At 42.9% G+C, this 25,384-nt stretch overlaps 1 protein-coding gene across 2 annotated transcripts in view; it reads right to left on the bottom strand.

Annotated features, from left to right (window-relative positions):
• KIF16B (kinesin family member 16B) overlaps window positions 1-25,384 on the bottom strand; it is a 197,312-nt gene that overhangs the window by 143,033 nt on the left and 28,895 nt on the right. For both annotated transcript variants that reach the window (XM_081148758.1, XM_081148757.1), the window contains exons 4-12: window positions 23,831-23,947; window positions 21,806-21,903; window positions 20,962-21,071; window positions 18,305-18,447; window positions 16,707-16,875; window positions 16,407-16,538; window positions 14,113-14,288; window positions 11,259-11,324; window positions 8,303-8,362 (exon numbers count right to left, since the gene is read on the bottom strand). In XM_081148758.1, coding sequence (XP_081004884.1) covers window positions 8,303-8,362; window positions 11,259-11,324; window positions 14,113-14,288; window positions 16,407-16,538; window positions 16,707-16,875; window positions 18,305-18,447; window positions 20,962-21,071; window positions 21,806-21,903; window positions 23,831-23,947 — 1,071 coding nt within the window. The remainder of the gene's footprint in view (window positions 1-8,302; window positions 8,363-11,258; window positions 11,325-14,112; window positions 14,289-16,406; window positions 16,539-16,706; window positions 16,876-18,304; window positions 18,448-20,961; window positions 21,072-21,805; window positions 21,904-23,830; window positions 23,948-25,384) is intronic.

A 25,384-nucleotide genomic window follows, 5' to 3' on the forward strand; every position in this document is an offset into this window, starting at 1 on the left:
ATAAATTTTAAAAGTTCTATGTTTCAGGGACTTTCAAAGTGCTATAGTATAGACAGATATATTAATTCATTTAGCATAAATTACCTTTTAAGTAAATTTAACTGATAAAATACTAGAACTGAAAATGTAAGACATTTATTTTTATATAATCTCACGCCTCAAACATCGGTCTGAGACATGAATTATACTGTTTATTAGAAGATACATTTTTAAAAGGAAAAGAGAAGAGAGGAGAAAAGGGCGAGGTTATGAGAGTTTTACAAAAATGCCCAACTGCGTGAAAAACTCTTCCAGCTTTAGGATGGGGTCTCCAGATGGCAAGGATTTTCTTTGCTCACTGGAGACGCCTGGTGTCTAGAGCTGCATCTAATACATAAGATACACTCAGTCTCTCAATAAGCATGTTTGGAGAATTAGGGAAGGAGAGAGGGATGGAGGGATGAGTAGGTGAGTGAGAGTGTGGGTGAGTGTGAGTGTGAGTGGGTGCGTGAGTGTGAGTCTGAGTGTGAGTGGGTATGACTGTGAGTGGGTGAGTGTGAGTGGGTGAGTGTGAGTGGGTGAGTCTGAGTGGGTATGACTGTGAGTGGGTGAGTGTGAGTGGGTGAGTGTGAGTGGGTGAGTCTGAGTGTGAGTGGGTGAGTATGAGTGTGACTGGGTGGGTGAGTGGGTGAGTGGGTGGGTGAGTGGGCGGGTGGGTGGATGCATGAAACAGATAAAACGAGGCAAGCTGGGTAAACCATCACGGGGGATATTTCCAAAGTCAGCAGGGCTAGGAATGTCTTTGCCGACATATACAGCAATCCTGGTTTGTTGGAATATCAGCAGCCAAAATGATGCTCGCTACCTTTTATCTTTTCTTTGTCAAAAAGCTTCCAGAAGTTTGAAAATAAAGTTTCTTAAAGTTACAAGAATGAAACTCAGGAGGCAGATGCCGAGATCCTAAGGCATCGCCGTACGTGGGCGGCAGGGGCCGAGTTGGACGAGCACCGCAGGGGGAAGAGCCGCCTTCTCAGATGCCCCCTCCAGCCCGCCCCGCCCGGAGGAGCACTGCGTTATCTCCACGCAGCCCAACGGCTCCAAAGGCAACGCTTTGTATTTTTAAGACGGCTACACCTAAACAAGAAATGGTCTGTGTGACTGTCTGAGGTCAGAATTTTGAACCAGCAGATGTCCCACAGTTGCTGATACGGAAAACAGTACCCCATGGTTGAAAAGGAAGTCTCCTCCTTAATCCAGAAGCTGGGCAAAGCTGATGTCCATAAACAAAATTCTATTCTCGAGCTACAACCTAGGTTCAATTTTTGTGCCAAGAATAGGTCAAGATTAACTGATTCTAAAGAAGGCACAGGCCGCAAAAAACTGTGCCTCTCCTGTGCTTGGTTCATAGGTTATCTGGAAACCAGAGGAGGCAGTGCCTGGGCAGCGAGGAACGCAGAGGACCACACAGCTGGCCCACCACAGCCCGCCAGGCAACAGCGCCAGTCACTAGAGCTGCTTCCAGATCAGGGGCGCTCCCCAATACACGCTCCTCCGTGAAATGGAAACCTGCAGGTGGCAATCATCCAGAGACTAAAGTGCAGAGGACTGACTCTATCATAAAACAGAAATAAGTCGGTTTATAATGCCTCTCCATGAAATTTAAACCCAGAAAATCTTAAGCCAGTAGAGAATCCCAATTTCATTTTACTACACTTTTTATTAGTCAAAACATTCTGAAAGAGTAAAATAGTTTCTTCCATCAGTGCGTTACCCACTCCTGCCATGGCCTGCCTGCCTCTTCTACTGCCCAGAAATGGAATATTAAGACACCAGCACAATTTAAAGTTAAATCATTTGCACTAGGATCCTATGAACACATGGATTCACATATGGTCCATCCTCTAAGTCCAATTCTACAAACATTGTTTACTGTGTTTAAGAAAAAAATCCCATATTGGTGTCTGGAACAAACAACTTTAATTCAACTTATAGCTGCTGTACAAATAGCTCACTGATGCTCAAGGACATGCTCAGGGTCTCCAGTTACAGACCCTGCACCTGAGCAGCCTGCTCCCTCCCTCCTACCCCGGGGCCCAGCCACAGTCAAATGTCCTGAGCAGGACAATGAAAACACAAGAGCAAGTGAGGCACTGGAGTAATCAAAGGCTATGTTTCCCGTAAGAAAGGGACCCTATGTATTAAGAAATGAGAAAACCAACGCTGGAGGGATTTGGAGGGAGAGCAGTCAGGGCTGCAAGCCCCACTCCGCCAGTGGGCTCTGGGCTGGCACCACCCACACTCAGCTCCCCTTCTGTCGCACCATCTGTCAGTCACCTGAGAGCTTGATGCTGTGGCCCAAACTCTGTGATTCATTCGGAACATAGAGCTTAAGGAGTTATCTGGAAGTCAGATAACATATCTTTGAGTTTTTGTTTTTTTTAATTGTTTACAAAATCCTAGAACAGAGAAACCAAAATGTATACAGAGCAGACAAACCAAAAAGATGCAGAAAGAATGGGGTAGCGGGGGACAGGGAGTGTGGACAAAGAATCTGGGTATTCCTCATTACAAAAAAACTCATCGGCAATAAAACATTGATAAAAATCCAGGCCAAAGGGTGCATGAGAAGGGCACCTAGTAGTCCCTTTATAAACCACTTCAATCACAAAGCAGCGGTGCAACACTGAAGCTAAGCAGAAGGGGAACCAACAGTAAGGCCTCAGGAATGCATCGATCCCAAGGCCCGGAGCAGCCGGATTTATCACAGCGTTAAGTTCCAAGTCCCCAGAGAGAGATCGCAGTTTAACGCAAACCCGCAGGATGAAAACACATTGGGGCAGCGTTCTGAGATACTACAGAGAGACAAACCAAAAAGAGATGTCAACACAGACTTGGAGGAGCTGGCAGAGCGTGTCGAGGCACCAGGATATGGACACAGCACAGGTCAAGCCATGGAACAGAAGCTCCTCCAGGGCTCAATCCCAGAGGCTTTAATACGTGGAACTGGTCATTCAGTCGAAGGAAGACGGGAAGCCATCTGGGGGGTGAGGCCTCCCACAAAATGACAACAGCAGGAAGCCAGCATCACCCCTAGGCAGGAGGGACAAAGAAACTAGAAGTGTTCGGAGGCCAGGGCTGTGTCACCAAGCAGAACTGCTCAGGGGATGGGCTTGAGGATGCAGCAGGAGGCCGCTGGGGGCAGGGTCTGTTTCTCCCCAGTCTCCCCCAGTGTGTCTCAGGGGCCAGCCCCCAACTCTACGGGGCAGAGCAGGAGAAGAGGCAGAAGGGATCTGAGCCCACGACGACTCCACCTTTCCTCAGCTTCTCTACTTCAGCACTCAAACTTTAAGGTGCAGAAGCATCGCCTGGGACTCCTATTAAAATGCAGGCCTGACGTAGGAAGCCTGCGGTGGGGCTGAGAGCTTGCATTTCTAACCAGCTCCCAGATGAAGCACTTTGAACAGCAAAGATCTGACTAACCTAAATGAATGACTGGGCTACATTCAACAGGAACCCAGCCACATTCTTTTTAAGAATAAAAATACACAGGCATATATAAGCCCTTCAACTAGGAATGAGAACAACAGGATGGAAAGTACAGGGTCAGCACTGCCGGGGCAAGCCTGCACAGCACTCCCTGCTGCTCTTCCCACTGGGTCATGAGACTTAAACGTTCAAGGTCCTTATGGGCTGAAATGTGTCCCCCTAAAATTCACATGTTGAAGCCCTACCCCCCCCCCCAGTACATCAGAATGTGACTGTATTTGGAGAGAGGGCCTTTGAAGAGGTAATTATGTTAAAATGAAGCCCTGAGGGTGAGCCCTAATCCAATCTGACTAGGAAGAGATGAAAACACACAGAGGGTGGCTAGGGCTGCGGCAGGCACAGAGAAAAGGTCATGTGAGGACACGGAGAGAGAAGCGGCCATCCATGAGCCAAGGACAGAAGCCTCAGGAGAAACCAACCCTGCGGGCACTTGATCTTGATTTCTAGCCTCCAGAACTGTGAGCAAATAAATGTCTGCTATTTACCCACCCGGTCTGTGGTATTTCATTATGTCAGCCCTAGCAAATTAAATTAAGTTTTGGTTTTTGTTCCTTGATACTACTTTAATGCATCAAATTTTCACCACATGCCTGCTTGGTGAGAAGCAGAGTTCCAGGAGTAGGTACACAGAACGATGGAGCCAGTCCCTGCCCGGGTCCTGCTCCTGTTTAGAGGGAAACGCCAAGACCACCAAACTCAGATGATGCAAATTCAACATGAGATGCTGAATACTGTGACAGAAGTAAAACCAAACGCTGCAAAAGCCAGAGGAAAACAAAATCATTCTACCTGGGAAGTGGGAGAGAGAAGTGATCACAGAGAGCTTCAAAGTGGATTCTGACAGGTACAGAAAAGGGAAGTATCTCCAACGATAGAGAAACACAGGTAAAGGCCCAGAGATACCAAAAAGCCCACTGCCCAGGTTCAAGCAGGGACCAATGTCTGCCAAGGCAGGGTGGAAATGCCGGGAGTGCTGGGGCTGCGAGAACTGTGAGATAGGACATGTGAAACTGAGGAGATCACTGCCTTTGGGGGCCAGGCGAGGAAGTTTGGACTTTAATTTCTAGAAAATGAAGATTAATGAAAAAAAGGAAAGTAGATTAAGGGGCAAGAGAGTACATTGTAAAAGATAATAAAACTCTCATTATCTAACTGCCTAAGAATTGCCTCTTGAAGATAAACACTCTTCCCACTGTCATTAGCTACTTGCAAAGTGACCCTGAGCACTTTATTATCTCATACTCTGTTAACTGGGGTGTAAGGAAGAGGTTGCCATCTGCTGATTTCCAAACTGGGAACTAGGGGGTGTGACAGCTCTGGATTAGTGGCACCACCCAGGGAGTCAGAAAGCCACCTGAAAACTAAGATGCAAGTTCCTTGAAACAAAGCCCGAAGGCCCATTCTTACCATCACTGTGCCACCAGCTGGGCTGAGAACAGCCACAGCCTTTTGTCAGAGCACGTGTCCACCCAGCAGCTTTCCCTCTCCCTCTACCCCTATCCAACAGGACCTTGCATTTCACTCATCCAGAGCAAGCAAAGCCATCGAGGAGATTAAAAAGAAGGGAAGGAAGTCATTCCTTGGCTTTTGAGCATCCAAGAGCTCAAGATCTGGTGATTTCCGGGGAACCTAAGGGACTTTCGAGAGTAATTCTGACTTTAAGGTATCTTTGCCTTACACACCGACTTGAAACTCCTACCCCTGCATGAAATGGGTTCCCCTATATTCCTGAAGCAACTGCTCATGATGCATGCTGGCAAGCTAATCTCAAGTCTCATAACTGCCAGGCCGGTGTGGCTCAGTGGTTGAGCATCGACCTAGGATCCAGGCGATCGGGGTTTGATTCCCAGTCACAGCACATGCCCAGGTTGCAGGCTCGATCCCCAGTAGGGGGCATGCAGGAGGAGGCCAATCAATGACTCTCTCATCATTGATGTTTCTCTCTCTCCCTCTCCCTTCTTCTCTCTGAAATTATTTTAGAAATATATATATATATATATATATATATATATATATATGTGTGTGTGTGTGTATATATATATATATATCTCGATATATATTGTTGACAGCTCAACAATGACTATCACTCTCGTGACTGAGAAGACAGGCTATATTCTTTCCTTAGTAGTCTCTTCAAACAATACCTATGAGTCTCCTCCTATGACTTGGGCAGTAATACAAAATAATATTGAACGTAAACTGTAATTGAAAAATAAAATTTAAAAAAAATTAAAAATGTTAAACTATAAAAAAATAATAAATTTGGACAAGAAACAGCAACAGGGCAGGTTCTCACTGTGCCCAAACCACCAAACTGGCCTCGTATCTCCCTTCAGTCCTCTGGCATTTTACTCTCTTCAGTCTTCTCCCCAAAGGTCTCTCCCTGGGTGTTTAGGATTTGGGCTTGGAAGGTACATAATTAACAAACTGGCAGAGTAAACAGCCGGGTCCTGATGAAGAAGCTAACCCTGGAAATGCACTGCTTCCTCGGCCTGTCTCTACAAAATGGGCAAATTAAACAGAAGAGCAAGTTCCAGGAATTGAGAAGATTCACATTTTAACAGGGGCATGTACAGAGTAAACCACTGACCTCAAAGCAGCCTTATACATTTACCCCCTTGCCAGGGCCTTATTATGGGTGAAATATACTTCTTTCCCTCTTGACTCACAGTTCAGCCAAGTGATTTGCTACGGGATGCTAGCAGGCATGATATAAACAGAAGCTGGAAATGTGCTTGCGTGATGAGGCCTGTCTGCTTGTACCTTGGCCAAGACCATGAGAAGAGTATGCTCCGGACAACCAGCTGGTTAGAGGAGAGAGACATGTGTGGCAGCCCTGGAACCCACCCACAGCCTGGATCCAAGCCCAGGCAAACCTACTCGACCAGCCAGCCCACAGCCAACCTATACAGCCATGAGAAAATAAATGTTGTTTTAAGCTACTGGGTTGGAGTAGATTCTATGCAGCATTATTGGAACAATAGCTGGCTGAAGGGTCAGATGGCAGAAATATGGGAAAGGGTTACACAAACCACACAGATACAAACTCATCCAGTAACAATCTCTTTCCCCATCAATTGCCAAGGAATGTTTCCAGAGGCACTGGGGAAGCCCCCTTCTTCGCCTCGGCCCTCAGGCACTGTCTTCCAGTGGGAGCTGAACACCGCCCTTACCAAAGGCGAGCAGAAAACCACCTCGGATCTAAAGCACAAACACCGCAGAGAAATCTAAACGGGGCTTGCGAGGTCAAAGGAAGGGAGTAACTTGAAATATCACGAGCCTTTCCCATAACCTTGAACACCTGGCACACACCGCATTTCTCCCTTCCTTCTCTGAAAGGTTAAAAGAATAAAGATAGTAAGATTTATGAAAAATGGCATTGGAATTGGAGAAGGATTTCAGCTTCGGGGCCCGGAATTACCTTACGAAAAAATCAAAAGCAAAAGTTGCAGGTCCACCACAGTGGGGCCCAGTGTGGGGGTCTGTGCAGAGACTGCGACCCCCGCTGGTGACAGGAGAGGTGAGGCTGGTCTCCCAGCTCACGGCCACGCTCCCGCCTGTGCCAGCAGGCACTGTGTACACTGGTGACTTTTCACACAGCTGACTACCTTTCTCTCTTCCACACACAAGAATCTCTCAGCCAAGTTAACGCTGAGGAAGTGCCTCAAAATAGTATGTTCTCATCAGAATCAAGAGGAGAGAAAAGAAAGCCTAGGACCATCACAACCCACCACCACTAAGAACTCTGACTTCATGAGAAACAGTCTTTTTAACCCCCCAAGCAGACTGAGCTGCTGAAATGGTACAAGGAGAACTTGACATAATATGACACTAACCCCCCTTTCCGAGAGATGGTTAGACAAGAACTGAATGGCTAAGCCAGGCCTTCAAAAGTTTACCCCTATGAAACAGTAACTCAGTGTCCCATTTTCATGTGAAGGGACCCAAGTTAGGGCTTCTGCCAAGATGTGCAGCTAAACCCCATCTGTCAACCTCGCCGATATCAGAGGGGGATTTTAATTCTTTTACCTCAACAACCCTCAAAAACAAGCCTAGGACTCAACAGCCTCTGGATCATAGGCCCTCATGCATAAAGTCAGACAGACTCCATCGAAGAATGAAATTCAGTTCTGAACCTCAAACCCGGTGTTGCTGACCCTCAACAGACCCCACAGGTTTTCGATCAACTCAGCAAAAAATGGGAACATAAAGAAACGTGTATTTTGAAGCACAGAGTATGAGAAATGGTGTCCTTTCACGAGTCCTGCCAAAAATGCAGACCATCACTGTCTAGCCTTTGAGACATACAGGAAAAATTCCAATAAGAAATTACTAGTTCAGCAATTTCTGAAGTCTGGCCATGTATGCACACATATTCTACAATATTGCCAGGGGAAGTTGTTTTGTTTTGTTTTTTCATTTAACACATCACTTTATACCGGGCATAACCAAAGCAGAAAGGCAAAGTATATCCCCTTGAATATTACCTAGAGTTTAATATGTGACGAGTCAAAAGTGGACAAACTCCAACAACTGAAAGCAAACACCTCAGGTCAACATCACCTCTACGGGTAAAACGCACAGAGCCTTAGTGTCTAATAGCTCCCCTTCCATTTCTTCAGAATCAAACCAGAACCCCAGTCCCCCAAGAGTCACTAAGCAGTTCCACGATCTTACCTTAGGCAAAGCACATAACAGCCACATTTGAAGGAAAAAGAAAACATTTTACCATTTAAACCAGCACAGTAAAATCAAGGGACCTTTGTATAGTCCTTACTTTCAAAATATTTTGGGTTTCATTCCACTTATTTGTCCATTCCTTGGTCAATTCTTGAACCTGAAAAAAAAAAAAAGTATACATTTGTGATCGCTCCATAAAAAAATATCATGATTTTCTTCTAGAAAGTTTCCAACTCTCATAGCTTTATGAAAAAAGATGCACTAAAATTTTTTTAATTAGACAGCAATTTCTATCCCTGAAAGAGCCATCACCAAATATGAACCCAACAGCTGAACTCATCCTACATCCTACGTTACGGCAACAGAAAGAATAGAAAAAAAATTTGTCCTCAAGTTGCCTAGAATTTTACAGGTCTTTTTAATGGTGTACTTAAAGAAAAGCTTCTGCCTAGGAATATGAACCAAAATCATAAGTTCAAGAGTGACAATGTCCCTTTAAATGGGTTAATTTTTCCTGATTATACTTTAGGTCCTAAGAAACAATGACTTACTTTCCTCTCTCATTACAAGTGTGATTAGATCACCTGGGATGCTGCAGTTTTCTTTTTGGAGATAATCTGCTTCTGTAGCTAATTAATAGGGTTTCTAAATCTCATTCCATCTTTAAAAAGGGGGGGAGGGAGCTCTTTAATTGACTCTCTTAGTAAAAGCAAAATCTTCTGATAAATCTTCCTTCTAGTCTGCTGAACTTAGGGGAGAAAACATATCCGGCCGTTGAACAAAGCACGACTGGAAGCTGCTTCTCCAAGTTAATGAAGATATCCTGCTAGTTCCATAAAACTTTAAAAATAATCCTAGTGAGTAGATCATTAAGAAGCAAAAAGTGACTCCTTATGAAAAGGTAGGGAAAAAATAAATAAATGAACAGTGTTCTATGAAAAGGAGTATACCTAGGGCTAAAAGAGAGTGGCCTCCCGAGGCAGAGTGGGGGGAACTCTTGAGTCACAGCCTTTCCCCCCTTTACCCTGGCACCCCAGCCCCCTCCACTCCAACACAGACAGTCCCACCGGCCACGCCCCGGCTTCCCTATCTCATTTAACGGGCCAAAAGGCGGCACGAATGCATCTGCTTGCACTCTCCCTGCTGAGAGGGACATGCTTTCCTTACACTGCATATCAGGTACAGTGACGGGAAAGGGCTTAAATAACTCATGTCTGCAACCTTCCTAACAGTGTCTGTGACTGGCAGAGATGGAAGAACTGGGCTCTCGGTTTATCCCAGAGGAAAACCAAAATCTATCTCCCCCACCGAAACTGACCTGGTCATTCCTTTTACTCCTCAATTTAGCTCTATGTTAAAATAATATCTCTTCTCTTTACTAGTAATGTCAAAATCTCTCAGCTTCTTGGTAAAAAGAAAAAAAAAAAAGAAAGAAAGAAACCTGACAACCTCTTTGTTTTTGCTTGTTTTTAATGGTTTGGTAAGGCTGTCCTGTCCTGATCTACCTGGAACCGGTCAGACACGCCAATCCTTCCTCACGTGAGTGATGCCAACCCCTCAGACTACGAAGACAGCAGTGAATGTACATGGGTCTCAGGGTTTTTGTTTTGCAGAAGCTTACAGAGAGGGAATATTCTTACGCCTTCTCTCCCCACAGAAGGGGAGAGGCTAGTGTGCTGAATTTACTAATTTATAGTAGTCGGTTTAAGAGATTCTCACTGGCAACCTATCTGAGAAACACAAGGCATTCAACAATGAATGCTTCTGTATTTCACCAACGTATATGTTCTCCCTGAAATGTAAGCCAATTAGCCCTTTTCCAATTCAATCAAATGATTCCAGCTTTAAACAAATGGTGTATGCCCTGGGTCTATTTTACTATTGACTGTAAAGCAAATAATTTTAATTTACAAAATTAAGAAAAATGCAAACATATGATATCACCTCTAACAATGTGATCAAGTAATAAAGATTTATAGCCAAGCAGATGGCAAACAATTTTAAAGGGTCAGCAAAAAAATAGGAGAAAATTTAGGAAATGTTATGAACAAGATAGGCAGTCATTTCTGTCACAGCAGGTGCGATGCATTCAAATTAAAACATTTATTGGTTCCGATTAACTTGCTGGGTATTCCTGGAAACTATTATTAAGAAACAATTTACGACTATATCCAGACATTTCGAAGCAATCAAAATTAGAATCTGAACTACTGTACTAAATACAAAATTCCACGAGAAATACAGAGATTAAGAAACTGATGATATTACTAGTGCTATTATCAAATTATTTATCATAATTACCCAGGGAGGTGTCAGCAAGTTCCCAACAACCACTCAATTTATATCTTCAATACTGTGTATTCCTGAAAGAGCTTCACCAACAGAACCCAGTTTCCTTTTAATCTGTTTTAACCATTCAGAGCGATGAACAACATCCAATCCCAAAAATGTTCTTAACGCCCATTTCTCTTTTCAAACAGAGTTATTTAAAAAAATAAATAGCGTAGAACCAGGTCAACCATGAAACTGGTTTTCAAAAAGCACCGCACAAATGCTGGCTTCAGCCACAACATCTCCAGGGACAGTCTCTCTTCTGGTCACTCACTGCCACTCTGTCCCTGGCTCAAACCTCACCTAGATTAAGAGAAACTAAGTCTCTACCTAGAGTATTTCAAAATTCCCCAAGTGCTGCTGAAAATGAAGTACAAGAATGGGGAAAAAAGACAACGGTGGACATGGTTGAACCGGGGGGCCCGCTGCTGGGCCATGAACGCCGAGCATGAAGGCCTGGTGTGGGTTCCAGGGGCGCTTAACCATCCTGTGCCTGACAAACCCCATCCTGTGCCTGACAAACCCCACTCATTCAGGCAGAGAACATGACGAGATACATAAAAAGCCAACCACTGTGCTTGTTTAAAAATTATCACGGGTGGGAGTGCTGGGCAGTGTTAAGTGCAGTGAAGAAAGAAAATAAGTCTCAAATGCCAAGAGCATGTTAAAGTAATAGTGAAAGTTATAATTTGAAAATAACAAGACATCAAGGTATCACTTACTCTGGCCTCGTTCTGCTGAAGTTTCTCCTCCATACTTAAGGCTGTTGGGGAGTCTAGAAGGGCAATCTAGGATTTAAACCATAAGAGGGCAGCAATTAGAAAACAGCAATAATCTAGAGCGAGGATTGCTCCGTGATATAGTAAATCACCACAAACTGCCAAATAAACTATTAAACAGAGGTAAAAAGTATTGTCCCACACCCCCCACCCCGAACCCTCAAAAGCATCAATCACACCACTAAGTCTTTACTCCAAGGGCTACATATCTCATAATACTCAAAACCATGGTAGCCGGTAAACCTACATTTGCACTGCAAATCAGCAAAGTGAAGAAAAGACAAACATGTCATATAACTGACATTTCCCCAAATCAAGTACGATCTAAATGCCTAGTCCTGGATCCTAAAAAAAGGGTCTGTTTTGAATATGCACAAGCTATAAAATTCAAAACGTAAAGAGCTTAAGTCTTGCTCCGCCAAAGGCTTCTGAAGCCCATCCACGTGGACACATGCAAAGCAAACTCCTTTATTTTCACTGCTGGGTGATATTCCTCGTACGGGACGGCTACACCACAACCTATCCACTCCCCCGCCCAGGCTGCAAAATTATAAAGACCGACATGAGAAAGATAAGCACCAAAGTCAGGTTAGAACTAGGATGGCCAAGGCAGATTGCGACAGGAGAGGCAAATGAAGCCAGGCTCATAACTCATGATCTGACAGGCAGGACACGGTGCTCCTCAGATGTCCTAAGAAAAAAAGAAAGGGGGACGTGCTCCCTCTCCGCCCCACAGGGCCGCCTCTATCCAATTTGCCCTGCAAACCTGCAATTATTGTGGTCATCGGCAAGCATGCTTTTGTTGTTTTTTTAAACATAAACAACATGACCATTATTCTGAATATTGTCTTTTTCACTCAACAATATATCTTGGGAAAAATTCAACACAAACAAAACCACTTCATTCTTTCTAAGAATTCCAGTTCCACCACAGAGTGGAATTGCATGGATATTCTGTAATTTTCGTCAGTGCTTTCCTATTAGCAGAAATGCAGTTTTTTCTAAACTTCTGCTCTATTGACAATACTACAATGACTATTCCTCTACTAGTTGCCTGCAGTACACGGTTGTAGCAACACAATACATTTCTAGAGGGAAACTTGTGCATCACTTATATGTATGATTTTTTTAATAGCCAAGTTGTCCTCCTCAGAGACTATTTTTTTCATTACTATTTACTTCTCAATTTCTATTTGAACAAATAATAATGCCCATGAGGTGACCTTACTAGGCTCAGTTAAACACTCAGACTGACAAGACCACCGTGGGCCACACTTGACATCTGTCTACTCAGCAGGAAGCAGGGCGGCCAGCAGGGAAGGGCAGGGGAATGGGGTGCTCTCTGCAGTGGTCCCCACAGCTCCTGGAGGACTGTCTCTGGCCCTCTTGAGGGGTCAAGGTATGTGTGGGTCCCACCTTGGCTTAGAAGCCCACACCCACAGGAGCCAACATCTCTTGTAACAATGCCATAGGCATATCCTCCAGGGTCCCCACCAGGGACACACCTATTACAAGAGTCAATGCTCTGAGGGAAACCCAAAGCTATGGCTTCTCAACAGCGCCTTCATAGCTTAAACGTTTACTTCAGATAAAGAATGTTTTTAAAACATTGAAAAAGATCCCAAAAACAAGGTGTTATAAATAAAAATGACTATTGGGGTTCATATCATAAGTTCTATGAGCCTGGTAACCTCACACACAGCTGGACTATTTGTTCTGACAGCTTCCTTTCACACACAGGACAGCTCCACATCAAAGAGTAAACGGATGCGGACGTGTTTTTAGTGCAACGAGCAATCCCTAAGCACCTACTGTCCCTATCTTATGGGAAAGAATGTCAGATGTATTTCAGGACACAGGAAACAGTGAGATTTTCACCTTGTCAAGATTTTCATACGTTAAACCACAAAGGGGATGTCTAGGGCCTCATGAGCCATATATTCCTAGATAGAAAGCTGCTCTAGGGAGAGCACTTTGCATTTAAAGAAAACTAATTTTTAAATGATACACTTAAGACATCTATTCATAGGTTAAGAAAATGGGAAGACGTGTATCTTAATTTAGGTCTAACTCCAATCTAACTCAAACATTTTGAAAGGCTATCTTTGATTTTCTTTTAAGAGTGGCCTTCGTTACAAGTATCTAACCCTAGAAGAACCTAGCTCACACTATGGAATGAAATTCTGAATGTAAGCTCTGCAGATTATAAGTAAGTTTACTGTGAAAAACACAAAGGGTCGAGGCTCCTTCGCTAGAATCCCAAAAGATCCTGAAGTGAGACTGTTTCAACATCGAGCAAGGATCTCAGCCAGGCCATAGGTGTGTCACACATGCCACTGTACCACCGTAACCACCTCTGTACAGGGCAATGCAAAACAAAAACTCAGAAAGGTGCTCAAACTAGTCTTTCCTTCCTTCTGTTAAAATACATTTTCAAGTCACAGAATGCACAAACAGAATTTTAAATGTAACTCCAAGCAAGCACCTCAATTTCCTTCCACTAAGAGAGATTATGCTAATCCTACTGCATGCTAAATTTCCATCCATAATTGATAACTATTAGATAGTTAATCATTTCAGATTTAGCGGATAAAATCTTACTTACACACAGAGCACTTAATAAATGTAAAGCCAAGGGAAGGGTGATGTAAAGGAGAGACCAGGTAACTCATTCAAGCTTTACTTAGTACTTATTTACTCAAATCAATACAATAAGTGAGATAATTGCCTCATTAAGATCTAGAAATAGATGCCATTACTCAAAGAAAATTATCCATAAGTCGCGGAGAATCCCAACCTGATTGCCTTGAGCGAGCAGCGTTTTCAGCCTGGCTATCTCAGCTCGCAGCTCACGGATGAGCTTGACGTTGGAGTCCTCATTAATGGTAGGCTTGTTGATGATATTTTTGGCTCTATTTGCATAGCGAAGAGTGCTTAGGGTTTCTCCGTAGTTGACATCAGCAGGTGAAATGGCTGTGAAGAATGAATTAAAAAAATAATTTATCCAGCGCTCTGGATTTCATTTAACACAGAGTTGGTTTGTAATTTAAAAATCAGATCAACCCCAGGTCATTGGATAGCCTAAATATTCATTGCCACAGTAATGAATATTAAAAATTATCTAAGATTTATAGGAAAAGCACTCATTACACTAAATTAAATGTCATTTTGCACTTCTTAAGTATAGAATCAGCCACCTAAGCAACTCTAAACTGGGATGTGAGATACTCCACTGTAGGTTAGGGAGCTTGTGCTGTTAGAAATACAAGAAAAAGAGGACTTCAGGACACAGTAGTGCCCCCCCTTCCTGGGGGATATGTTCTAAGCCCCCAGTGCCTGCCCGAAGGCGCTGATCATATCACACCCTCACCAACTTCGTCACCTCTGCTGGGAATGTGGCCGCAGCTCCTCCAGGGGCAGACGCAGCTTCAGCAGTAATTTTTATATTTTTTAGCCCAAACCTGTTCCTGAGCCTGTGTAACCATCCCTGACTTGCAGCGAACGGCTGGCGTGACTCGTTTCGGGGGGCACCTTGCTGAAGTCTGCCCAGAGGCTCGGCGCTTTCTGGAGCAGCACGTTGCTACCCATCGAAACACATTTTCGGTCCACGTCTTCCAGCCACAGCTGGACGCCTTTCCCCTCTTAACTAAGCACTGATCACAACACTGCGGCCGTGACTTGCCTTTTGAGGTGCGAGAGCAAAAGTAGCATGAATTTTCTTTTCTTCCTCACAATTTCACGGCGAGAAGACCCCTTCTTTCCGTGAGTATTAGCAACATCAACACGCAATTTTTGTTTCTTATTAAATTGAGAAGGTTCACTTCTCACTTAAAAGAAGCACTTGATGAAGTCAGTCTATCTGGCATATCCAAATTACCAGCCTCAGGACTCTTGCGTTTTGGGGCCATTATTAGGTAACATAAGAGTGACTTGAACGCAAGCACTATGATACCAGGACAGCTGATCTGATAACCAGACAGCTGCCAAATGACCAACAGGCGGGGAGCATATACGGTGTGAAGACACTGGGCAAACGCAGGATATTCACGACCTGGGTAGGACCGAGCAGGAGGGTGCGCGATTTCGTCACTGCTACTCAGAACAGTGCACAATTTAAAACTTACTAATTTTTTATTTCTGGGATTTTCCATTTAATATATTTGGACCAACGTTGACCAGGGGTAACTGAAAACGCAGGAAGCAAAACCACAGATTAGGGGGACTACTGTATTTGTACTTCTCAGTATTAAGTAGAAATTAAAATATTTTTTATAGTTCTTTTATAGTTCTGGCAAAGTCTACCATCTATAAAAATCCAGAGCATGAATACTTTGGAAACAGTCAGTATATCAGTTCGTTTTTTTCTTCATAAAGCTGTTGGTTAACTGCACCCTCCACCCCACCCCACAAACTTTAGGGCTTAGGTGGCTACATAATGCATCTGGGGTGCGCACCCTGGGGTAGATCCCTTGCCCAGTTAATACATGGCAAGGGGAGTCGGGGAGACATGGAGGCAGGGGAAGGGAAAGGAGGGAGAAAAGGGAAAGAAAAGTGGGGTCAAGAGGGAAACAGCTTTGAGCTCTCAACAGTCACCTTCTCTTTGTATATTTTTTTCTGTTCTGCTTCTTTTAGTTAATTAGTAAAAATACAGAAGTAAAATATATTACTATTATTACTATTTGTTATATTTATTGTGTCTTTTCCCCCTCAATTCTTAATTTTAAATTCCACATTTACTGTTTTAAAACTTTTAAGTTGGGTTACTTTAGGTCCCTAGAATGATTTTCTTCTGCAAGTTAGTGGAGTTAAACGTTTCTATCCTGCTCTTTAAGCAGAGGAAAGCTGAGAATCGTTCTGCATGTACCCCAGCCTGCATCACCATGAACATGGCAAGTTTATGGAACCAGTAAGAGAGAAAAAGAGCAACAGGACACTGCAAACTAGATCAGTTAGTTGTTTTTTCATGATAGAAAAGCTATTATTTTTTTACATAAAAAAGAAGCGATTTCCTAATGAGACTCCTTAAACGTAAACATTTACAGTTAATTCGCATACAACACTCTGTTGAGGAAAAGAATTGAAAGTTCTTACTGGCAATCATGATGGTTTTAGAGTTTCCTCCAAGGCTATCTTTCAACAACCAAGTCAAAACAGAATCCCTGTAAGGCACGAAAACCTGCTTCTTCTTTACAAAAGGGGCTGCTGCATCCTGAGATAAATCGGCTGCAGGGAGGGGGAAAAAAAAAAAGACAATTATTAAAGCCTTTCTCTCTAATTCAGCTCCAGAAAACCTTGAGGATACAACCTGAGTTTAAAACACAAACATAATTGCTTTGTGCTAATACAGGACCACAACAAATAAGAGGAGGCAGGAGACCGGTATAAACCTACCTAAGGCAGAAATGACGTTTCCCAGAGTCACGAGGGACTTGTTAATGTTCCCCCCTTCCTTGAGTCTCACCCCAGTGGCACCAGTGGCATCGGCGCGCTCACTTCCAGCAAGATCGACTAAGTGGATCTTACTCACGGTTTCGCACGGCATTTCAGAATCAAATTTGGCCTGTGGCGAAACAGAAAAGCAAAACCGATGAAGCATAAACGGCTCTGATGTTGGTAACGGTACACGTGCTTATTTTCCACTTCTCACTATGATCTCTCAGCTTAGCTTTGGTTTTGGTTTTTAATTTGGTTGTTTCATTGGCCTTCTCATTGATCATAAAAACTCCCAAACTTAAACTGAATACCATAGGTGATTCCTAAATTTTCTGGAGCATATTCCATTGCTGAAATCACTCACTGTTTCTCAACAAAGGCTCACTGAGTCTGACTGCAGAGGGGTAGGAACCTAGGCACTGAGAGGCACAAGACAAAGAGAAATACAAGTAAACAATTAGCTTTGTTTTCATCTAGAACCTTCAGCATTCAGAGCATGATGTCTCTCCAAAACACAATGAATGTAAACAGTTATGTAAAAGATTATTTGACCATTATTTGATATTAAAACATCTGTTTAACAAATTATTAAAAAAGTGATCATCTGAAATACTATAGTTCTTGATTCCAAATTCTACCAAAACCTTACTTTCTCAAAGACTTTTAACCTACACTTTACAGTCTGAACCAAAATGCTAAAAAGAAATTGGCATGTTTTGACAGAAATGTAAGCCTCTTAGAAATTAGCAATAGTCACAACTAGCTCTGCATTAACTGGAAAGCTGGGGAGAAAACCACTAGAGTAAATCAAAGCAAAGGTCTAACAGAAGGTAAAGATGTGGAGAATTTATCAATTGACCTAAGAGAAGTTTTCTTTTTTTTTGCCCTCTGATTCCCTCATTACAAAATGCTACCTTTTGTATCTGATGTGCTCAGTGGTCAATATAAGCCAGGACATCCCCAAACTCCAAACACACTATCAAGCCCCGACAAGACCCTACATTTTTGCATTCATCTGTTCTACTAGCCTAGGTGTCAAAATATGTACCTTCAATAATTTCCAGATATATTCAAAATGCCCTCCCCTGCCTTGATCGGAGTGAATTATTATATTAGTACATAAAAATGTTCCTTGTCCTTGAGTATCACTCTAATAATCAGAATCAGCATTGTGGGGTGAGCTCCATGGAGCCATAATGCACCCCAACGACTTACATACCTTGGCCTCTAACTGGTCTGACTTGCAATCCACTATCTCCCACAGAGGTTACAACAATGAAAAATTTTGCTTAATTAAGCACAAAGCAAGATGTTTTGTGTTTTGTACAGGGCAGTAGCCCGCTAAATATTTCTTAAGAGTACATATCAGGACATTTCAAATCGCTGATTATAACCACAGAGAAACTCAGCACACAGCACATGTTCACGTCTAATTAACAGGAACATGACAGTCAGTCACCTTTGCCTGCAGGCTCCTGGTTCAACAATTAGCTGGTGCTAATCAGCAAGTACAGACCTCAGGGACGGAGCCAGCTGGTCCCCAAATCTGCCCTTACCTGAGTGAACTTGATGGTAAAGATGGCATGAGACCTGCTACTGACGTCGTTCATCCCAGTCGCTGCGGTCGTCCGATTGATATTTCCTGCATCCATAAGTTCTTCTACGTCACCATAATTCTGTACTAAATGTTTGGATAAATCTGAAAAAAGGGGGGGGGGGTGAAGAAATCTTCCTAATATACAATAAATGGAATAAGAAATTTACCTCTATGAAATAAGACATGACTGGACAAATGTGTTGTTTGGAGATCTTAACTTGTTCCTAGAGAGGGGCAGCTGATAACACACTCAGGAGCGGGGCCTCCGGGGATCAAATCCCAGCTCTGCTGCTCGCGAGCGACTTACATGGTTAGGGCCGAGTCCCACAGCCCCCCGGGAGCCAGGCATCCGATCTGAGTAGTGCCCGCCTAACACAGAGATAAATGGTAGCTCCTACCGTCAGCCTCCGCACCAGCCTCCGCACCAGCCTCCGCACAGGGAAGGGAAACGTAAACACTAACTTCAGGCAAAGCCAGAAAGCAATTTTTAAATCCTCTTTGAACACTTTAATTCATTTTCTTGGGAACATTCCTATAGTTCCAGAGTCAAACACTACAAAAGGTATTTTACGTAAAGGGTTGTCCCCCAACCCCTATCCTATAACCCTAACCCACACCCCCTTCTGCCAGGCAACCCAAAAGTAGCAGTTCCTCCATACCCTTCTGGAAATAACCCATACATAAACGGGCAATAAATATTTTTTTAAAAAACACTTTCCCTTCCTTTTACACAAATGGCAGCATACCAAAAACATAGTTTTGCATCCTGCTTTTTTCTATAGAATAATATATTGAAGAATATTCTGTATCCGTTAAAGTGACTCCCGTTCACTTGTATGGGAGCATTTGCCGGCACGCATGAGCCATAACCAATTTAACCAGTTGCCCATCGAGATTACAGAAGTTCTTCATATTTTGTTTCCGATTATAAGTAACACTGCTACAGTCTTGTACACAGGTCTTTTCAAATGTGTGTAAATATTTCTGCAGAATGAATTCGTAAGAGGTGAAATTGCTGGATCAAGCACATTTGAAATCTTGATAGATATGGCAAAACTTGCTCCCCACAGAAGGCCATTAACACCCAGCAGGAGCACTGCATAAAACTGCCTGTCTCCCAACGCTGACATATCAGGCTTGCTTACATCTGCCAAAGACAGCTAACAAGTGTAATATTGAAGCATTTTTATTTTGCTTTTCTCTATGAGTGAGGCTGAGCATTCTTTCCTCCATTTAAAAATCATCTGTATTTCTATTTCTGTGGACAGCCTATTCACACACTTTGTTCATTTTTCTACTAGGTTGCCGGACTTGTCCTTACTGATTTATAGGAGCTCTTTATATATTAGGAACATTGGTCCTTTGTCTGAAACTTGAATTGAAAATATTTTCCTCATTTTGTAAGTTGTCTTTTTACTTTGCATACGGTTCTTCTGCCAAGTATAAAATTTTATTGTTTTACCACTTCAAATTTAACACATTTACTTCATGGTTTCTGGGTTTTAAGTCCGATTTTTTAAAGCCTTCCTTTCTCCAAATTTCTGGAAATAATTGACTTAATAACCCATATTCCCCCAATGTTTGAATAGCAAATGTATTAGAAACTAAATGCCCATGTGTACCTACATCAAATTCTGAATGTTTTAGCCTGTTTGACCATTCTGTCTCTTCATAAACCAGCTTTATAATATGTTTTAACACCTACTAGCACAATAAGAGGGAAAACATGAAGCACAGTTAGGCTAAATCTATAACAGCTATTCCACACTCCACAAGCAAATGCATAATCACACACCTTACTTTGGGCATAAAACGCAAAAGTTCAATTGGAACTTTAATAAATGCAGATGGGGTCCTATTGGTTCACCTGATATCTGCAAGTAAAATGAGTGACCGTGACCGGAACATCTTTAACACCATGACCAGTTCTCAGCCTTGCCTCCAAAAAGACACACCCAAAAGATGACAGCCACACTCAAGCACATTCTTCTGTGTGGTTCCTACAGACTGGCCACTACTCAGATGCCTTACTCAGAATAAGTGAGAGTAGCTTTTTTTTTTCTAAAATTTTAATAAGAAGAGCTTTAAATCCAGCCTATATTTAAAATAATTAGCAAGGGACATCCCCTTACCCATCTATACTTGTGACATGCCTCACAATCAACTGTGACACAGCCATCAGACCACAAATTCTGAGAGTCACAGCACAGGAAACTCTGTAAATGACCTTCTCAAAAGGCAAGACGTCTTAGCATCTCCTTCTGGTCATGTGTTACCATTAGTGTCAGTAAAAATATACCGCTAAAATGCAATGCCATTAAAAAAGACAGGTCATAGGGTTGCTTATCCTGCCTGAGAACACTGGAAAACAAATTGCCAGAGAGTTCTTAAAGCCAGAGGAAATCTATTGGCAAGCCCCAGAAAACCAGTGAGTGCCCAGTGAAGTATGAGTTCACTAAATAAACATTGTGTAGAAACAGCACGGCATTTTTACTATATTAAGCTGCCAAATAAATTAAAAAATTGTATCTCACCATCATCCTACTTTTTTCTTTGCAACTATTATTTTTGCACAAATTCCCAATAAGAATAGGGCTGTGAAGTATTCATTCTTACCCTCAACATAAGGTCCTTCTTTTGGATGCTCACGGACTCTTAAATTGAAGGTTTTGGATGACTTCCGCCTAAGTAGATCTCGTACACGTTCATTATAAATCTCTAAGTAGCTAAAAATTTTAAATAGAACTGAATTCAGAAAAATGATTTCAGATATTAATAATAACAGTAACAACAGCAGCAACATGCATTTATGGGCGCTAAGGATGCGTCAGGTGCTACGCCAAGCACTCTACGTGGAATGTGTCATTTAATCCCGACAACGACCCAGAGGTAAGGGCTCCGATTACCCCCATTTTATAGGGTAGGAAGTAGAGGTTTCGGGGGATTTAGACAACTTGTCCAAGGCCATGCAGCTACTGAGAGCAGCCATGAGAAGAAGAGCTCCTGATTGCTACGTCTGTCCTCAAAACCAATGAGGAGACAGGCTCCCAGAAAGGCTTAATTTCGAGGAAAAAACACCTCAACCATGCAGATATATTTAAAGATGACATTTTTAGTGATCCTACCAACACAAAGAAAAACACACAGCACATTCAGCTACAAGAATAAGGTAATTAACTGGGTATGCTGTTAAAAGTCAAAAGCTCATGGCATTTGAGCAAAACATCCAAAATTAGTGTTTCTGACGAATCTGGGTTATTTCTACCAGCCTCCCAAATCCTAATTCAAACTGTGCCCAAGAAAGTCACTGAAAACAAACATGTTTTCAGGTCTATATCCAACTACCATAGGTCAGGAGATAAAGGCAGACTCTCCCTCAGGAACCAAGGGCTTTATCCATTCCTGGTGCCTTAAAGGTAAGCTCCAGCCAAGCTCTTGCTCACTCGGGTCCGGGTCCTACCTGACTTCAGTTCGAAAAGATGCTTCGTCCCATCTGGTGGTTTCACTTATACGACTGAAGAGCCCTTCACATATCCGAGGTATTAAGCCAGAATCGCCCTACAGTGGGGAAGAGGAAGGACAACAGCTGTCACTCGAAACAAAAGCAACGGATGACTGCATATGTAGTTGGCTGGAGTGGACTTGGACTCACAGGCCGGCACACCAACCCCAAGCCTATACCACCCGGGGCCGAGACACACCACTTGCTCCCCAGAGCTGCTCCCTACTCTCTGAAATAAGAGGGTTGGGCTTTCTGATTTCCACACAGTGAGATTATCAGCTAAACTGCGGCATGCAAACATAAGAAAACAAGATAGTCTACAGCTATAGAATAAATGTTAAAAGTCAGATCTGGACAAGTGACCAAAGAAGTTGAAATGTACACTGTGCAGAAAAGAAACACCAAGGAAAACTTTGTAAACTCTCAAAATTGCTAACAATGGTCTTAAAACAGGGGTAGGAACACGTTAAAACACGGAGGACATCCCTCCTTTGATGCACTAATTCCTCACTGGCCTTCCCAGACGGGAAGACTTAATACATATTACTTATAGCCAGATGCAGGCATAATCAATAATTTTCGCGTTCAGTCAGCACTAACAAGCTGATGAACATCAGAATGACATGAAAGATGAGGCAAAACGCTGTTAGAAAACTGAAACTTCAGAGCTTCAATGTTTGCTTCTGAAGTCCATCTCCAGCTTCCCTAGATCCCCTGCCCAAAAAACAAAGGAAATGTCATCACAGCTTTAAGAGATTTTTTTCTTTATACCATTAAATCAGTACCAATTTTTACCAAGGAAAAAGAGGCCTTTTACCGTATTTTTAGTTCTTGCTTTAAAAAAATTTTTTTTTTTAAATATACAAACAGTACTCAACTGTAAGTTCAGAGCAAACAGCTGTAGTTTATGAGTGCTTCATTAATGTTTAACTTACATAAGACAGCTCCAGGGAAATTTAATTTTTAGATAAGGTTAGTTTTTCAAAGGCACAGAAGAGCAGGAAGAGAAAATTAGTGACAAAAGGAAATGCATGTGTTGGTTCTTTCCTATTTGCTCTTCCCCGCTTTTGGCACTGAGGACTTTCTGCCCAGCATCTATCTACTGATCACGTCAAGGAAAAGCCTGGAGTTGGAAGCCAGGACACATGTACTGAACACTGTCACCTGGGGTGACCAAGCCTCCTTTACTGCACTACTTCCCTGCACCGGCGACCCGTCAGCACTAAAGACACTGCTGTGCCCGCCGCAGGAAGCAGCGATCCTCTGCTAGTGTCTCCATCTAGAACATGCCTTAGGTCTGAGATCTGAGAACCAGTGAACAGTTTCACCATGGCATAAAAAACGTAAAACATAACACTATCTAGATCTGGAAAAAATACAACCAAGGTCAAGTTCCTGCAGTAATGCCTAGTTTTCACTCCATATTTTGGGGCAAATATAACTTCCACGTTTGTTAATTTATATAGCATAATTACTAATTTCTACATACTATGTTTATAAACATATACATGCTATATAAACTGTATAATTCTAACCCTTTTTATGTATTTGTTGGATTTATGTAATACCTTTCTACCAAAGATATATATATATTTTTTTACATTTTTCTTGGGGAAAAAATGTTCTGAATAATTTTAAAAAGAAGATAGTTCAGTAATTTTATTCAAACTGTTGTGTTGGCAGAAAAGAAGAATAAATTACTTGAGGGCCCCGGATGCTTCTGTGATAAGATTATAAAGCCTTTAAAAATGGGAAATGAGCTGAGGCTGCACCCAATACTCATGCTTATAAACTTCAAACTGTTTCCAATTTAAAATCTCTGAAATGAAATTCAGTGCAACCTATTACTGAGCTTTATCTTATTGCTAAAGAATGGTCAGAACATGAAAAGCGAGTTAGTGCAGACCAAATAGATAAAGAGACAATGTTGTTAGTCCAGAGAGAAATTAAAAAAATGCTCCTCCCACAGTGTGAACAACGAACCGAATTCCCCATCATCGTGTACGACTTTCCCGATCCAGTCTGTCCATATGCAAAGACACAGGCATTATAACCTTCAAAGGCGGACTTCACGACATCTGTGCCAAGGGTTTTGAAAACCTGAAAGCCAAAAAAACACAAAAGATATTACCATGGATTTTAATAGAAGCCCCTTCGATGTTCACAATATTCTTGAATGCTACTTTTATCTCAGAGGGATGACACCACATCGATAAACCACTGCAGAATTAATAAGAGAATATATATGTGTACCCCAGTTTCTAATGAAAAGGGGACTTTTTTAAGCGAGCAAAAAGCAACCCTCATCCCTTTTCCTACTTACATAGACAAATTCCTTAAATATAAAAATGTAAGCAAAGCCAAGTGACAATCATGTACAGAAGCAAAGATCATTCAAAGCATCATGGTTTACCATTTCAGAATTAAATAAGCTTATAAAGTTTTTCATTCTATTGGGGCTTCCAGAAACTAAATATTCAAAATCTGAAAGTCACAGCAGCCAGAGGTTACTGCCCAAACCAAGCCAAATCAATGCGATCATTTTAAGGGTCCAGCTATTCATCAAAATAAGTGTCTGGAGGTGAATGAGGCAGGATGGCTGGGCTCCCCGGAGTCAGTCCAGATGCTTTTTCCTATTTGGATATTTGCCCGCGATGGAGAGGACATGAAGCCGCGTGGAGCTGTGCAGGGCTGTGTGAAGCTGCGTGGGGCCTGTGTCCGTGCCTGCTGCACCACACACCTGCAGTGGGACACTCTGGGGTGAAGGGCAAACACTTCACCCAGAAAACTGATATAAATGAGGCAAGTCAAGATGCATGGTCATCCTAGTTCCACCTGCCTGGGAAGGGGGCCGAACAAAGCCTTCCAGACCCCCAGCAGCCTCACGCTGCCCCGCCCTCTCGGACTAGCACGCGAAGGGCACGTAGAGCGCCTCCCTGCTTTAAAAATGAGGCACATCAGCAGCTGAAGAGACGAGATCAGGTCCTCAGTCAGAGTCAGAGGGGTCATGCCATCCAAGGTGGGAACCTCGCCACCCCTCCGGAGTGCTCGGTCCCTGGAAGGGATGCCCGGCAAGCAGACCCATCGCCCCCCTGCAGGGATCTAGGGTCCTCCGGCCCGAACACCCAAACCCTAGAAAGGGCTGCTAACCACTGGCCATGTCGGCCTCAGCTCCTCAGAAACCACCCCGCTCACAGCAGCCTGTCAGCCAAGGCGGAGATGAAGATACAGCCAACTGGACTCCACTTTCTCCAGGCACCATTTCCCTGCCATTTTGCTGGGACTCTTTTTCCTCAACCTTGTCAGTCAAAGGCTTACGAAGTGTCATTTCAATCGTGTCATTTCCACAAATGACCATGTCACTCATTCTGAGTTCATTTTTATCCATTTCAGCTTTTAGGAGCTGATGTTTTCTGATCTTATTTTCAAATTCTGATGATGGACGTACTCAACTCTCAACAGCAGCTCACACTGTGCTCGTGCATTAGGCCTCATAAAAATGCTACAGGGTGAGCAGTGTCGCTGGAGCCATTTCTC

Source organism: Miniopterus schreibersii (assembly GCF_964146895.1).
Source record: "Miniopterus schreibersii genome assembly, chromosome: 10".
Lineage (NCBI taxonomy): Eukaryota > Metazoa > Chordata > Mammalia > Chiroptera > Miniopteridae > Miniopterus > Miniopterus schreibersii.